This window comes from Malania oleifera, chromosome 4 (assembly GCF_029873635.1).
Source record: "Malania oleifera isolate guangnan ecotype guangnan chromosome 4, ASM2987363v1, whole genome shotgun sequence".
Classification (NCBI taxonomy): domain Eukaryota; kingdom Viridiplantae; phylum Streptophyta; class Magnoliopsida; order Santalales; family Ximeniaceae; genus Malania; species Malania oleifera.
In genome coordinates, this window is record NC_080420.1 from 77,977,109 (window position 1) to 77,992,351 (window position 15,243).

Sequence of the window (15,243 nt, forward strand, 5' to 3'; positions counted from 1 at the left end):
TGGTGGGAGGAGGCGGAGCGGTGGCAAGCATGCTTGATAGATTCTGGTTTTGCATGAAGTGGGAGGGAGTTCCTTAATCTCTCCCATTTTTTGTCTTACCTAGGCCTATTTCTGACCACTCTGCTATCTTGATAGAATTGAGGAAGGTTTCTTGGGGTCCCACTTCCTTCAGGTCTGAAAATATGTGGTTGGATCGTGATTCTTTCCAACCTTTGGTGAGGAATTCTTGGAGTGAAGATGTGGAGAGGGATTGGGGAGGGTTTAGATATTGATGAAATTGAAGAGGCTAAAACTAAAAGAGAAGCTGAAGTAATGGAATAGGAAGGTGTTTGGAAATTTAAGGTTGAGATAGGAAGGAAGAAGATGCTGCCCTCTCTGAAAATGAATTGGCGGAGGTGATTTTCAAGGGAATGAGAAGTTGGAGGCAAAAGATGAAGTTTAAATGAGTCGAAGATGGTGATTGTATTTCAAGATTTTTCCATAGGATAGCTAATGGGAAAATGAGGAAGAATTTGATTATGGAGTTAACATGGGCAATAGAGGTAGTAATATCCGGTTTTGGAAAGATCCTTCGTTGGGGAATGTAGTTTTATCCACCTCGTTTTCACACCTTTTTTGCTTAAGCTTAGGGCTGGATGAGTCCATTTCTTCTTTTGTTGTTGATTTAGGTGGTCCTTTGCCATCTTGGTATTTCCACTTTTGCAGATTGTTAAATGATAGGGAAATGGGAGAGCTATCCTTTTTGCTAGTCTTATTGAATAACTGTTGTTTTTCTTTTGAGGAGGATAGGCGGTCTTAGTCTCTGGATCCTTCGGGGATTTATCCGTGCAAGTATTTTTGTGATTTTTTGAATAGGTTGATTTTTTCTTTTGTGCAATTATAGTTCCATTTGGAAGGTCAAAGTCCCCTTTAAAATTAAGGCTTTTATCTAGTTGGTTGCACTTGATAGAATTAATACCAATAACTTGCTGCAGGTTAGGAGACCTTTGAGGGCTATATCTCCAGACATATGTGTTCTCTGCTTTAATTGTTTTAGAATCATCATTGCATTTGTTCATTCATTGTGATTATGCTTGGAGTGTTTGGAATTAGCTATTTGATATTTTAGGCGAACTTTGGGTGAGTTCTAAGATAGTGGAGGATTTTTTGGCAGTGGATTTTGCTGGATTTGGTAGAAAAAAGGAAAGGGCAGCACTTTGAAAATGTGTTTTTTTTTTCGCAGTTTTTTAGGGGTTGTGGATGGAGTGTAATGTGCACATTTTTCTAGGGAAGAAGTCGACTCAGGTGCTGGTTTGGGAAAAAATACATGATTTGGCTTCTCTTTGGTGTGCAGGGCAAGGGAATTTTAAGGGGGTGAGCATTTTTGATATTCAACGCGATTGGCGTTACGTGTTGGAGTATTAGTTCATGATGGTTATTATTATTATTATTTTTTTTTTTCTCTTTTGTATCTGTAGTCTATAGGTTGTTCCTTTGTGTTTGTTTTTTTCTTGGATTTTCCAAACTTTGCTAAGATGTCTTGTTCTCCTAGATGTATATTCTTATTCTATTATTGAATTTTTATTTTATTATTAAAAAAAAACATGGGCAGGGGGGAGATTATCTCCAACTAGAGTTGAATGCTTCCAAGATCACCGAGTTTTATTTTAATTTGTACTTAAGAGGAGGATGATAGTAGACCAATGGTTGAAGGTTTAGATTGGACTCTTTATCTGGTGATGCGGTAGCTTGGTCGGAGAGATCTTTTGAGGAAGAGGAAGTGAAGGCCATGGTCTTTGGGATGGAGTGGAATAAAGCTCCAGGGCTGGAGAGGTTCAATATGGCTTTCTTTCAAGATTGTTGGCAAGTGGATAAAGGGGACTTGCTTAAGGTTTTAATGTATTTTATGGGAGTGGGATTTTAAGTAAGTGTATTAATTCCACTTTTATAACTTTATTGTCGAAGAAAAGTAGATCCATCAAGATTTCGGACTATACGCCTATTAGTTTAATTTTTGGTGTTTATAAGATCATTGCTAAAGTTTTAGCTAACAGGTTGAGTGTGGTGCTTGATAGGACTATCTCTAAGGCTTAGAGTGCATTTGTTGGGGGGTGGGTAGACAGATTGTGGATGCCATTTTGGTTGCCAATGGGGCTGTGGAGGATATTCGGAGAAAAGGAAGAAGAAGGGGCTCATTTTTATGTTAGATTTTGATAAATCATATGATAGAGTGAGCTGGAACTTCCTAGATTAGATTTTTGCGAGAAAGGGGTTTTGGAGAGATGGCATTGATGGATAAGAGGATGTTTGCATAATGTGAGCTACTCGGTTTTAGTGAATCGTGAGCCTAAATCTTGGTTTAAGGCTATGAGAAGTATTAGGCAAGGTGACCCCTCTCTCTGTTTTTGTTTGTTTTAGTGGCTGACATTTTGAGTAGGTTGGTGGATAGGGTTGTGTATAGAGGTTTAGTAAAAGAGGTTATAGGTGTAAAAGAGGTTGGAGGTGGGTAGAGGGAGGGGGTGATGGTTTCACACCTTTAGTAAAAGGGTCGTGGAAAAGGTTTCTAAGCGTTAGACGGTTGGAACTTGGAAGGTTGTTCTTTTTCTCTCAGTGGTAGAATTACTCTCATGCAGGGTTGTCCTTCTAGTACTCCATTATACTTTCGCTTTATTTTTAAGATTCTTGTGGGGGTTGCTGGCAAGATTGAGAAAGTAATGAGGGATTTCTTGTGGTAAGGTGTAGGGGGTGTTAGGGATCATTTGGTAAAACTGAGAAGTGGTGTGCAGGTCTAAATGGTAGGGTGGTTTGTGTCTTGAAGATTTGGTGTCTAAAAACACAGCTCTCTTGGCTAAATGACTTTGGCGGTTTCCACTAGATAATTCTTCCCTATGGCATAGAGTTGTAAAAAGTTAGTATGGATTGGATGAGAATAAGTGGGATAGTAATTTGGGATTTATAGATGTTCTCCGGAGATTCTTTGGCAAGCTCTCGCTCAAATTTATGCCCTTTTCATTCCCCATACTAAATTCTTGATGGATAGGGGTTGTAGTATCTGCTTTTGGAAAGATCCTTGGTCGGGGAATGCAGTTTTGTCCACCTTTTTCCCTGCCTCTTTTGCCTGAGCTCAGGGCAGGATGACTCCATTTCTTCTTTTGTTGTTGATCCAGGTGTTTCTTTAACTTCTTGGATTTCAAATATTGTTGAATGATAGGGAGTTGGTAGAGTTATCCTCTTTGCTAGGTTTGTTAAATAATTGTTGACTTTCTTTGGAGGAGGATAGTCAGTCTTGGTCTTTTGATCCTTTGGGGTTTATTCTTGCAAATCTTTCTGTGAAATTTTGACTAGATCTAATTCCTCCTTTCCTCTCTATAAATCCATATAAAAAAAAGGGTAGCCCGGTGCACAAAGCTCCTGCGTATGCGGGGTCTGGGGAAGATGTGGGCCAATTAATACCAATTACTCGTTGCAGGTCAGGAGAAATTTTAAGGCTCTCTCTTCGGATATTTGTGTTCTTTGATATAACTGTTCATAATCTGCATTGCATCTTTTTATACATTGTGATTATGCTTGAATGGTATGGAATAAGTTCTTTGGTTTGTTAGGCGAATGTTTGGTGAGTTCAGAGGCAGTGGATGATATTTTAGCAGTTTATTTTGTCGGTTTTGGCAGTAAAACGGGAAGGGTAGCACTTTGAAAATATGCTTTCTTTGCAATATTTTGAGGGCTGTGGATGGAGCATAATGTGTGTATTTTTTTAAGGGACAAAGTCGTTGTATTTGCTGGTTTATGAGAAGATACATTATTTGGTTTCTCTTTGGTGTGTGGGTCATGGAAATTTTAAGGTGGGGGTGAGCTTTTATAATATTCAGCACAACTGACATTATTTGTTTGATTGTTAGATTAGGCTGGTTTAGTGATGAGCTTTTTTCTGGTTTTTGTTTGGACTTTTCCAGCCTTTGCTAATGAGATGTCTTATTCTCCTTCTTGTACATTCTTAATCTTTGAATAAAATTCTCCTTTTGTTATTTAAAAAAAAAATTCTTCACAAAGCCTCGCTATCCTTCCCCTTTAGACCCCCTCGGAACAAATGTGCAGATCATTACCCTTTCCATCCTAGCCATAGCTCTCAGCAGCTCTGTATCTTTGTTGTTATCTTTGTTGTTTGGATTGCCATTTGGTACCTTTTGCTTCCAAATTGAAAGCTTTGAAATTCCCTTTCTAGAATTCCAAAAATTGATGACAAGCTACTGATTTTGAGTCTGATTATTCTCCAGGGGAGAAATTAAACCACCTTTTTCCCTTTGATAAAGTCTTAGATTGATGAGAAGCCCTTTGATCTGAGCTGATTTTCTGCAACTCCCTTCTTTTATGCCCTATGGCAGCCATGGTGGTGGGGAGCAGCTATGGGGGTAGGAAAGATGCTGAAAAGGGTTTGCCAAAGAGAGATTATAGTTATAAAGAAAACTGGGAGCGAGTAAATCATAGGTAGAGCAAGTCTTTTTCAATAACTTTTCCCAGATGACTTTGTGTTGAAAATACTTCTGGATGTTTTTTCTTAAATTTTTTTTTTCAAAATTTTAGGAATTTTAAGTGATTTTTTATTTAAATTTTTTCTTCACTAAAAAAATTGTGTGCACAGTGATTTAATCCACAAAAATGGATTTTTTTATTTAATTACTACTGGCATACATTTCGACAAGTGAATGTAAAAAACCTAGTTTTGGATTGGTTCTACAACAGTTGAAAACCAACAATAGAAATTGGAAATTAGCAATGCAGTCGAATGAGTTACTGCCTTCTGTTTTGTGTTCATTATATTGTAAAGAAAATGAAAATACAAAATTGTAAACATAATTGATACCAAATGCCCCCTGAGGTTTCTTGAAAGGTGAAAGTCTTAGGAATTACAACCCCCATTTAGAATCAACTAACCAAGAAAGAAGAAATATGCGTGTTGAAGGATTGAGTAAAACGGAAGACCTAAGCACAACAATAGGCCTCTCTTTCTGGTTATAATATATGTCGAGAACATACCAATGACCTTAATACCCTTAGTAACTCACACTTATTAACAAAACACTAACATATACCAATAATGCTGAATGACCAAAATAACCATTAACACTCCCCATTAAGCTGGAGCATAAATATCATATACTCCTAGCTTGTTACAAATGAATTTAACATGAGCACCCCCCAAAGCTTTAGTGAACGAGTCAACAAGCTGCAAATCAAACTTCATATGAGTGGCTGTAATGGGTTTGCGATAGCCCAAGTGTTTCGAATGTAGCCAGCGCTGTACCGACGCCAGCCTAGCAGTGCTTCAGTGTTGACACTATTTTGTGATGGCTTTCTCTCACGTAGAAAAATCTTCTTATCTCTCATATTGGTATTGTGTTTGCTCATGGGGCTGGTAGATTTCGATGGTGGGGGTTCGTTCAATTCAGATCGAAGGGAAATCCTTCGACCTGAGATTGGATAAAGTGGGTAAGGGGGTAACTCTGTTGATTCTTGAGAAGAATCGGATACGCGATCGATGGATAAGACTTTCATTGACTGCTGCAATATGATTTTGTAGGGATTCTTGTCTCTTGATGGAAGGTCAAGAAAGGGTGTTTGAAGATCTAGGGTTGGTTTTGCTGAATACTGGATGGTGATACATGTGACGATGGCAGGTAAGTTCTTGGGATTAGGGCATGGCTAGAGAGGCAAGATATACTCTATATTTGTTCCTAAAGGTTCCAAAGGCGATGGATGGCTTTGTTTTGGGGAAGAATTCAGTGCTTTGGTAAACTCTCTTTGTCCTTGGTGAACTCGCTTCATCCGTTCACTAATGGTGTTGGAAGTAATAATAATTGTTCATGGAGTCAGGTAGTTTCAGGTAATAGTGTTGATGTTGTTGCTTATGTGAATTCTAAGGGTAAGCTGGAGGTGGTTTGTGTTCATTTTAGTCCAGTGACGGCTGAGGGGTTTAGTCCAGTGGAAGATGAGGGGCTGAGTATTCCAACTGAGGGGCTGAGTCCAGAGGCGGCTAGGGCTTCCTGCTTAGGCAAAGTAGTGATTGGATGGGTTGGGCCTGGGTCTTTGATGATAACGCTAGACTTCAGTCGGCTGTTTGACAACAACATAGGCCTTCTAAAACCGATGATGGGCCTTTCAGTTGGGGAGGGCCAAAATCAGAATTGTGATCCTTCTTTGAGCTTGTTTAATGAGAAAGTAAGCAATCTGGTTAAGCCTCTGTTGGGCCAACTGAATAGGCAGGCCCAAAAGCTTATTCCTAATGGCGTTAATAGTCCAGATGAAAGTCAGGTTCCCAATCTGAATGTAGCACCTCGTCCATTTAAATCCTGTGAGGCGGAAGGACTTCAGCTTCCTCCGAAGCAGAAGCAAGATTCGACTGCATCAGCAAATCGACCAACATCAAATCAGATCCATGGTGATCAAGAGGAGAGTAGTTGTTTTGATAACAGAAAAGAGAAGGAGGTGGGAATAGAAAGGTTGGCTTCTAAAGATTCAACTAATATTATTGAGGGTAATTATTTTCCTGTTCAAAAGTATGCTAGTGGGCAGGGTTCTGAGAATATAATTGGGGGAGATTCATCTAAGAATATTAATTATTGTGAGAATGAAATTCAAGATTTTATTGTGGGTTTTGAAGGAATTTCAGATGGTAAGACAACTAATTTAGATAATCAGATAGATCAAAAGGTTTACGTTTGGTGTAAGGAAGTGCAAAAGGGTTTAGAATCGAGGAAACATTTTGAAGAAATTTAAGAATCATCTAGTAAAACCACAAAAAAAAATTCTTAAGAGAGATTCAAAAGGTGAGTTAAGTATAGTGGAGAGCCAATTGGTGTGAGGGCTAGTACCGATGAGGATAGCTTAGATAGGGGGACTTTCCGGATGACAATAGTGCAGACAGTAGTGATTTTGATTGTGATAGGGGCTTACTTTTGGATCAAATTTGCGATCAACATGGTTACTCTTCTGATTCTTCTACTGATCACCTTGGGGACTTATTTTAGGTGCCGCCTCCTCCTTTAGAAGGCTTATGGAATTAATATTTTTGAAGATGATGGTCCTAAAGAAAAACATAAGGTGATGGATGGAATTTTGCCTATTCTAATTTGAAAAATTTCTATGAAGGACCTCAAAACTCAGAGTTTGTTGGATGATTTGGGCCTCATGTTGTTTGGTCTAGGAGGAGAGGAAGTTAGGCTTGACGGTGGCAAATCCAAGGTGAAGAAGGGTCAAAGGGAATTAGCTACTTTGAAATGTTTAGAGAACTATGATTGGAAGGGATTAAAGAGGGGTTTTCTTGGCTAATTGAAGCAATTATTATTATTTTTATTATTTTATTTTTTCTCTCGTTTTTGTGTTTTTGCTTTTGCTTTTTCCTTTTATTTTAGAGGATTTAGTATCCTCCTTGTGATTGTACATTCTCTTTCTTAATATATCTTCTTTTATTATAAAAAAAAGTGGCTATAATGAGCTTTTGCACAAATTTCTCCCAAAAAAAGTGGCAATCAACTTTATTGTATTTTGTCCACTTATGGAAGTCTGTATTGGAGGTAATATGAATAGCAGCTTGATTATCACATGTCAACTCCACAACTGAGAATGTGGAAAATCAAGTTCTTCCAAGACGTTCTTCAAGCAAAAGAGTTTTGACTTGTAGTGTGAGCCATGACCCCATACTCTGACTTAACTCTTGATGTAGCCGCCACATTTGTTACTTACTCCTCTAGGAAACCAAATTACCACCAACAAAGATTCAATACTTAGTTGTGGATGTAGAAGGTGACTCAGCCTAATCTGCATATGAATATCCTGAATATACTGTTGTGACCTTTATCTTGATATAAGAGACCTCTCCTAGGTGCACCTTTGAGATATCACAAGATGCGAATTACTATATAGAAGTGACTTGTTCTCAAAGAATCCAAATATCGACTCACAACACTTGTTGCAAAAGATATATTTGGTTGAATGACTATGAGATAATTCATGGAGGGATATATTTATGGAATAAGAATAGTAAAAGAAGAATTCACTATCTTTCAAACAACCTCATTATGAAAAAGCTCAAGAAAATCTTCATAATATATTTGTTAATCACATCCCAACTGTTCTAGAAAATCTTAAAACCATCAAGACCTGGAGCCTTATTGCTTTTCATCTTAAACAATGCCATCTTGACCTTCTCAACATCCAATGAACTCTTTATAATGAAAGAACTTCCCTTTGAACTAGGTTCAAATCAAGTTCTTTGGTCATAGGTCTGTCCTCAAGTTCCTCTTTGAGCACAATTGTCTATAAAAGGAAAAATGCATTGACCTAGTGGGTGTTTGGTTTGTAGCATAAAATGTTTCCATGGAATGACATTTTTGAGAATCTCATTCCAGGGAATGGGATGCTTGCCTCATGGGGATTTTTTTGTTTGGTTCACACTATGTACACAGGATGCTATTTTAGTGTTTGGTTTAACATGGGAATCCTGGTAGGCATTTCAAGATGTCCATTATGCCATTGACATGTGTACAAATGGATAAAAACCTACTAATGATTGTACCTAATTAAATCCATGCCTTCAAAATTTCAGCAACCATAAATTTTAAACAAACCAACATTTAATAATCTAATTAGAAAAAAAAAAAAATGGGGGCAATATGATCTCAGAATTTTAATCTTATATAATATTATTAGAACATAATAGTAGTATCACTTTCATTTTTATTAATAATTAATTATTTTAAATATAATAAGCGTGCAATAATACTATATTATGGGGACATTGATGCCTAACTAGCCAAAATAGTAAGCTCAATTTGGTCCTAAAAGTAGGATTTCCATAGGAATGTGAACTTACCCATGGGGAGGGTGGGAATGGGACGCCCATGTTTTGTCGGAATCTTGATTCCTAGGGATGTTAAGATGTCCACCACGTTAGATTCTAGTGGCCAAGTAAACGTGGGAATAAGATGCCATGGGTGTCAAATTCCTGGTAATGTTGAAAGATGCCATGAACCAAACGCCTCTGTAAGGTTTGTTTAAAAGATGCAGGCCTTCCCTAACATTTTTAAAAAATGACTCATGCATCGTGACATTTAAATATATGGCACTTACGTCTACTTTGTTAGTTGATGTCCTATGATGGTGTGATATATTTGTAAGAACAAATTTAGCCCTCCAAATTATAAGTCCTACTGGTGTCGAAAGCTCATATACTATTCTTGGATGAGTGTCCTTGAGAACATTGACACCTGTCACTGCAAAGTTAGCTCTTCAAAAAAATACACTATTGGATAAAGAAGATGCATGTGTGGAAAGATTTATTAAGTATTTGCTATGTGTTCATTTCTCCTAATCCTAACAATTCAAATGTTTGAAATAACAACAGATTGACTTTCTTCATTTTTTATAGTAGATGGTCTACTAACAGAGTGAGTATAAATTCCATCATATTTAAATGTCAAGGGAAATTAGCATCATTCTTTGAATGTTACGGGAGGCCTATGTCTTTTTCACAAAACCTATGTCTTTTTCACAAAACTTTGGAGAGGTCATTTTAATTTTCCCTCTATAAAAACTAGTGATCTTCACCAGTATCGTAACTCTATCTCCTGAATGAAAATTTTCCTCTTCTTATTAGTCACTGAAAATGAAATAATCTAGAATTACAGTCCTAATCTATAAGCAACTTCCATCTCTGGTAGAGTATCATTCTTCCTGTCCTCCATTTGACCAAAAAATTTCCTTGTTTTAGATTTTCAACTTAGTTAATTTACATTTTTTCTTGAATTTGATACCTTCCAACCTTGAACTTGATGCTTATTCCACCAATTTTCAATATTAACCCAAAAGAGTGATGGTTTAGCCGCATATGCTCAAATGTGAAAGGTGTAGGGCCTCATTTTACTAGGTCAGGCAGTGATTGGAAATAGGTTTGAACAACATTTGGGAACATTTCTTCCCATTTCATTAGTAAAAATTCCTGTCAATACGAGTGGAGGCCTTCCCATCCCTTTATGCCATTCAAGTAATATTGAAATCACCATCTGGTACAGGAATGTCCCTAAGATTGGTCTGGGATAAAAAAATAGAAGCCCCTCATAGTAGAGGTTACTTGACCACAGTTTTTGCCTCTAAATGATTGACTGTTCCCCAGGAACCCTCATTGCTAGAAGAACATTCAAGGAATATAGTCCCAAATCATAATACCCCCAACGCCCCAAAAATAGGAAGACCCAATCCTTAAAAACCTAGACCCCCAAATGTTTGTTTGCTTGTTTGTTTTGTTCAGTTTTTTTTTATTTTTATAATATAAAATCAATGTTTTCCCATTTGAAATCTTAAAGAAGCAAAACATCTGAAGCACTCCTAGCTACTACTCAATCATTTGCTCTTTCCTTTCATTAGGTATACTGAGGGAGATGGCTCCTGCATCTGTTTTTGGGAGGATATTTGGGTGGGAGATGCTTTTTCTATCCTTTTCCCTTGTGTTTTTCTGTTCTCTGCGTCTCCCTGTTACGTAATTATCCCATTTCTTCATACGTGATTGTAGAAGAGGAAATCTGGGATTTCAACTCCTAGAAATCTTGATGATCGATAGGCAAGTGAACTTTCTTCTTAGCTTATTTTGCTGGTTCCTTTTTATCTTTCTTCTAAGAGGGATTCTGGGGTCTCTAACTTGGACTGCTCTGGGCCATTCTCTTGTAAATCTTTTCTTGATAGTTTAGTTTGGTCCTCCATGTTTTTGCCCTTGTGTTAACTGTATTGGAAGAGCTAAAGTCCCTTCTATGGTCATGGCATATTTTTGATTAGTAATCTTTGTCTGAGTAACACCAACAGTTGGTTCATTGCAAAGGTTGCCTTATACAAATTTATCCCTTGATATTTGTATAACGTGTTTTTATAGTGCTTCTACTTATTCCCACCTTTTCTTGTACTGATTGGCTGCATGGAATTTGCGGAACAGATTGTTTGGGATTTGCAGAGAGAGCTTGATATAATCAGATTTGATAGAGGCTTTCTTGCTTTCTTATTTTAGACTTTCAGATATTTTGGAAGGGGTAAGGATGCTAATTCTGTTTTTTGGTGTATTTGGTGGAAAGGAATCTACACATTTTTTTAATGGTCATTCTTTGGCTTTGCCTTTGCTTTGGGATATAGTCCATTTCTTTGCTTCTCAATGAGCTTTATGGTTGCTTTTTTGGGATTTGTATCATCTCCTTGACTTCATTTCTCTTTTCTCTCTTGAGGAAATTTCTTCTTTTATCATTAAAAAAATGATTGAAAGCTGAAATTATCAATTGAAGCATTTATTAAGTCATTATTTAGTGGAATTATTTCCTATAAAAAATGTTAACCAGTCTGGTGGCAATTACATGGTTTGAACCTGCATAGTAGAATGAGATTTGGCCCACTCATCACATATTCGGCTACTTATAAACATTAGTGTTTGAAGGATTGTAGAAATTTACAATTTATAAACTCTATTTATGTTTTTTTGCAGGATCTTAATCAACCTAAAATTGAAGCTAATTTTCCTGATGGACTATTATCAGTCACTCTTTTGAGACACCAGGTTTCCCCCCTTCCCCAATCTGTATGTGACACTAAGTTCTTTCGTGAAGCATCTGGTTTTAGCTTAAATTTTAATCTTTTACAGAAAATTGCATTGGCATGGATGCTTCAGAAGGAAACCAGGGCATTGCATTGCTTGGGTGGAATTCTGGCTGATGATCAGGTTACTAGTTAGGTGTTCATTTTTCTTTTGCATTTCCCTCGATGCACACACATTTCCTTGGGTTCTCTATTTTCCTTTAAAACTCATAATGCTTTTATTTCACAGGGCCTTGGTAAGACTATCTCAATGATTGCCCTGATACAAATGCAAAGGTCTTTGCAATCAAAATCTAAACCAGAAGACCAAGGCAATTACAGGACAGAAGCCTTGAATTTGGATGATGATGATGACACTGGTGATGCTGGTTTAGACAATGCCAAGCAGAGTGGTGAAACTGATGATGTTAAAGTGACTCCAGAAGTGAGTAATTCTTTGCGGTCGTTCCCTAGGAGAAGGCCATCAGCAGGTACATTGGTTGTGTGTCCAGCTAGTGTTCTTCGACAGTGGGCTAGGGAGCTAGATGAAAAAGTTGATGATAGAGCTAAACTTTCCATTTTAATCTATCATGGAGGCAATAGGACAAAGGATCCTGTTAAATTGGCAAAGTATGATGTGGTCCTCACAACATATTCAATTGTGACTAATGAAGTTCCTAAACAACCTTTAGTTGATGAGGATGATGTTGATCAAAAAGATGGGGAAAATTGTGGATTGTCTTCCGAGTTTTCTATTAATAAGAAAAGGAAAAAATCGATTGATGGCAGTAAGAAGGGAAAAAAAGGTAGAAAAGGAATTGATAATTCCTCTTTTGATTATGATTCTGGTCCAATTGCTAGAGTCGGTTGGTTTAGGGTGATACTAGATGAAGCTCAGACCATTAAGAATCACAGAACACAAGTTGCTAGAGCCTGCTGTGGCCTTCGAGCCAAAAGAAGGTGGTGCTTATCTGGAACTCCCATACAAAATACAATTGATGATTTGTATAGCTATTTCAGATTTCTCAGATATGACCCATATGCTGTGTACAAATCATTCTACCATGCAATAAAGATTCCGATATCTAGAAATTCAACCCATGGTTACATGAAGCTGCAGGCCATTCTGAGGGCTATTATGCTGCGTCGTACCAAAGGTGACCCCTTCATTTTTTGGATATTTAAATTTGCTTCTGTGCCATAGCATTATATGTTTTAACCACGATATGAATATGCTTTCAGAGTCTATACAAAGATGATTTTACATACAGTCAAATCATAGTACATGCACCAAAACTTAGTAATACTTACTGCATCTACACATGTCTAATTGGATGTATTTATGATCTCTGATTGCAATCAGGTGCGTAGGTGTGTATATATATAGATATGAATAAATGTCCTTATGTTGTTAGCATATATTAATTATTCTTTGGACAATGAGATGTATTTGGCTGTTAGTACATGTGTCATTAATGTTTCTACATATATGCCCTTCTAGCTGCGTGTGCACCAGCCGATCTTTTGGCCAGATCCCCTTAAAATTTGAATGTGCAGGTCTCCCCACATGTTGCTAGGAATGCAAGTGTTTTTACCCATATTTACAATAAGCATTCATTGCTTTATGTATTCAGTGGGAATTGTTAATAAGATTGAGAAAATCATGAGAAACTGCTTGTTCTGTGGTATTGGGGGTTTTAGGGATCATTTAGTAAGTGGGAAGAGGTTTGTAGCTATAAATCAGAGGGAAGGACGGGTCTTGGAAAATTGGTGTCAAAACATTGTCCTCTTAGCTTAAAAGTTTATGGCATTTCCCCTTAGAAGATCATTCCCTTTGGCATAGTGTGATTAGAAGTAACTTTGGATTGGGTGAGAATGGGTGGGATACCAATGTTAGTTTGTGATGTTCATTAGAGAGCCCATGGAGATCTATTTCTCATATTTATCCCTTGTTAACTTATCACATTAAATTTGTGGTGGGGCGGGTTTCTTGGGTTTACTTTTGGAAAGATCTGTGGTTGGGGATTGATGTTCTAGCCACATCTTTTCCTCGTCTCTTTCACTTGAGCTCAGGGCAGAATAGTATGATTTCCGTCTTGTGGTTGTTTAAGGTTGGCCTCTGGTTTCGTGGAGCTTTCATTTTAGAAGATCAGTGATAGAGAGCTGACAGAACTTTCCTCTTTGTTTTCGTTATTGAACAATTGTTATCTTTCTTCAGCTGGGTATACTTGGTCTTGGGCTTTGGATCATTCGGTGGTGTATTCTTGTAATGAGTTTTTGGCCCATTCCAATCCTTGTTTTCCCCTATATTCATTTATTTGGAAGGCCAAGATTCCCAAAATTAAGGTTTTTATTTGGTTGATTGTGCTTAATAAAATCAATACTAATAACCTGTTACAGATGAGGAGACTTTTGAAGGCCTTATCTCCAGATGTTTTTGTGCTCTGTTATTTAAATTCTGGAACGGTACCTTATCTATTTTTACACAGTGATTATGCTTGGAAAATTTGGAATAAATTATTTGTTGTGATGGGAGAAACTTGGGTTTGCCCGGTCTTGGTGGAGAGAATGTTGTCTATTTCTTTTGAGAGGGGTTTGGAAGAAGAAAGGAGAGGGCTGCACTTTGGAAATGCGGCTTTTTTGCAATGTTGTCGGGATTATGGTTGGAGCCTAATGCATGGATTTTTTGAGGGAGAAAATTGAATTCGCAGCTGGTCTGGGAGAAGATTCAATACCTGGCCTCTTTATGGTGTGTTGGCTTCAGATGCTTTAAGGGGGTTAATTGAAGGTTCAGTGAGAATGGCGGGATCTTTTTGCTTTGATTTTTTTTAGTTTTTAGTTTTATTAGTTTATATTTTTTAGATTATTCGGAATTTTGATGAAATCTTTTTCTCCTTTTTGTAAATTCTTCTCTTATCAATGAAATCTCTTCTTTTGTTTAAAGAAAAAAAAAATCAGAAGGTCTACTGTGCAACCTTAGTTTCATGGCATGTTGAGGGTAGAGTGGATTTGGCCTTTTATCTTATTATTGAACCCTCCAGCTAAGAAGACGTTCTACAATTGATATATGTTGACATTGATGGAGGACTTCATCTTGAATCTACTAATGGTTTGGAGACCTACTTTTATGGATTCCATCTGATCTATCCATTAGATTATACATATTGATACATTAAGTTGTGATTTTGGTCAATTCAGATAGTTTTTGAGCATTTAAGTTGCTGGATCATGTCATGGTATTTAGAATATGTTCTTTACCTAATGTCTGAAACTGGAATGTTGAGATCAAAAACTTTTGAGACTCCCTAGAATCTGAATGCAAAACTTGTTACTATCTGAAACTGGAATGTTGAGGTCAAAACCTTTTGAGACTCCCTAGAATCTGAATGCAAAACTTGTTGCTGATAAGGGTGAGCTGCAATTTGACATCAGGCAATATGGAAGCTTTGATGGAAAACAGAGAATTGCCTGAAAGTGTTATCCAACCTGACATCTCCTTATATTTTGTGTGGTTAAGTTTCTTGTTGCTCCATTTTGTTATGCATGCAGTTTGAGTTTATGACACCAAAGAGGGGGGAGGGGGGGGGGGTGTGGTGGTGGTGTTGATTGAGTGTGATCAAATTTACAGACAATTCTTGCTCTAGAATGAAGCATAGAAGC

The 15,243-nt window shown here is 37.3% G+C and overlaps 1 protein-coding gene across 7 annotated transcripts in view; it reads left to right on the plus strand.

Moving 5' to 3' along the window:
- LOC131154194 (helicase-like transcription factor CHR28) overlaps positions 1–15,243 on the plus strand; it is a 140,512-nt gene that overhangs the window by 24,502 nt on the left and 100,767 nt on the right. For all 7 annotated transcript variants that reach the window (XM_058106793.1, XM_058106794.1, XM_058106795.1 and 4 more), the window contains 3 exons: positions 11,495–11,566; positions 11,651–11,728; positions 11,834–12,740. In XM_058106793.1, coding sequence (XP_057962776.1) covers positions 11,495–11,566; positions 11,651–11,728; positions 11,834–12,740 — 1,057 coding nt within the window. The remainder of the gene's footprint in view (positions 1–11,494; positions 11,567–11,650; positions 11,729–11,833; positions 12,741–15,243) is intronic.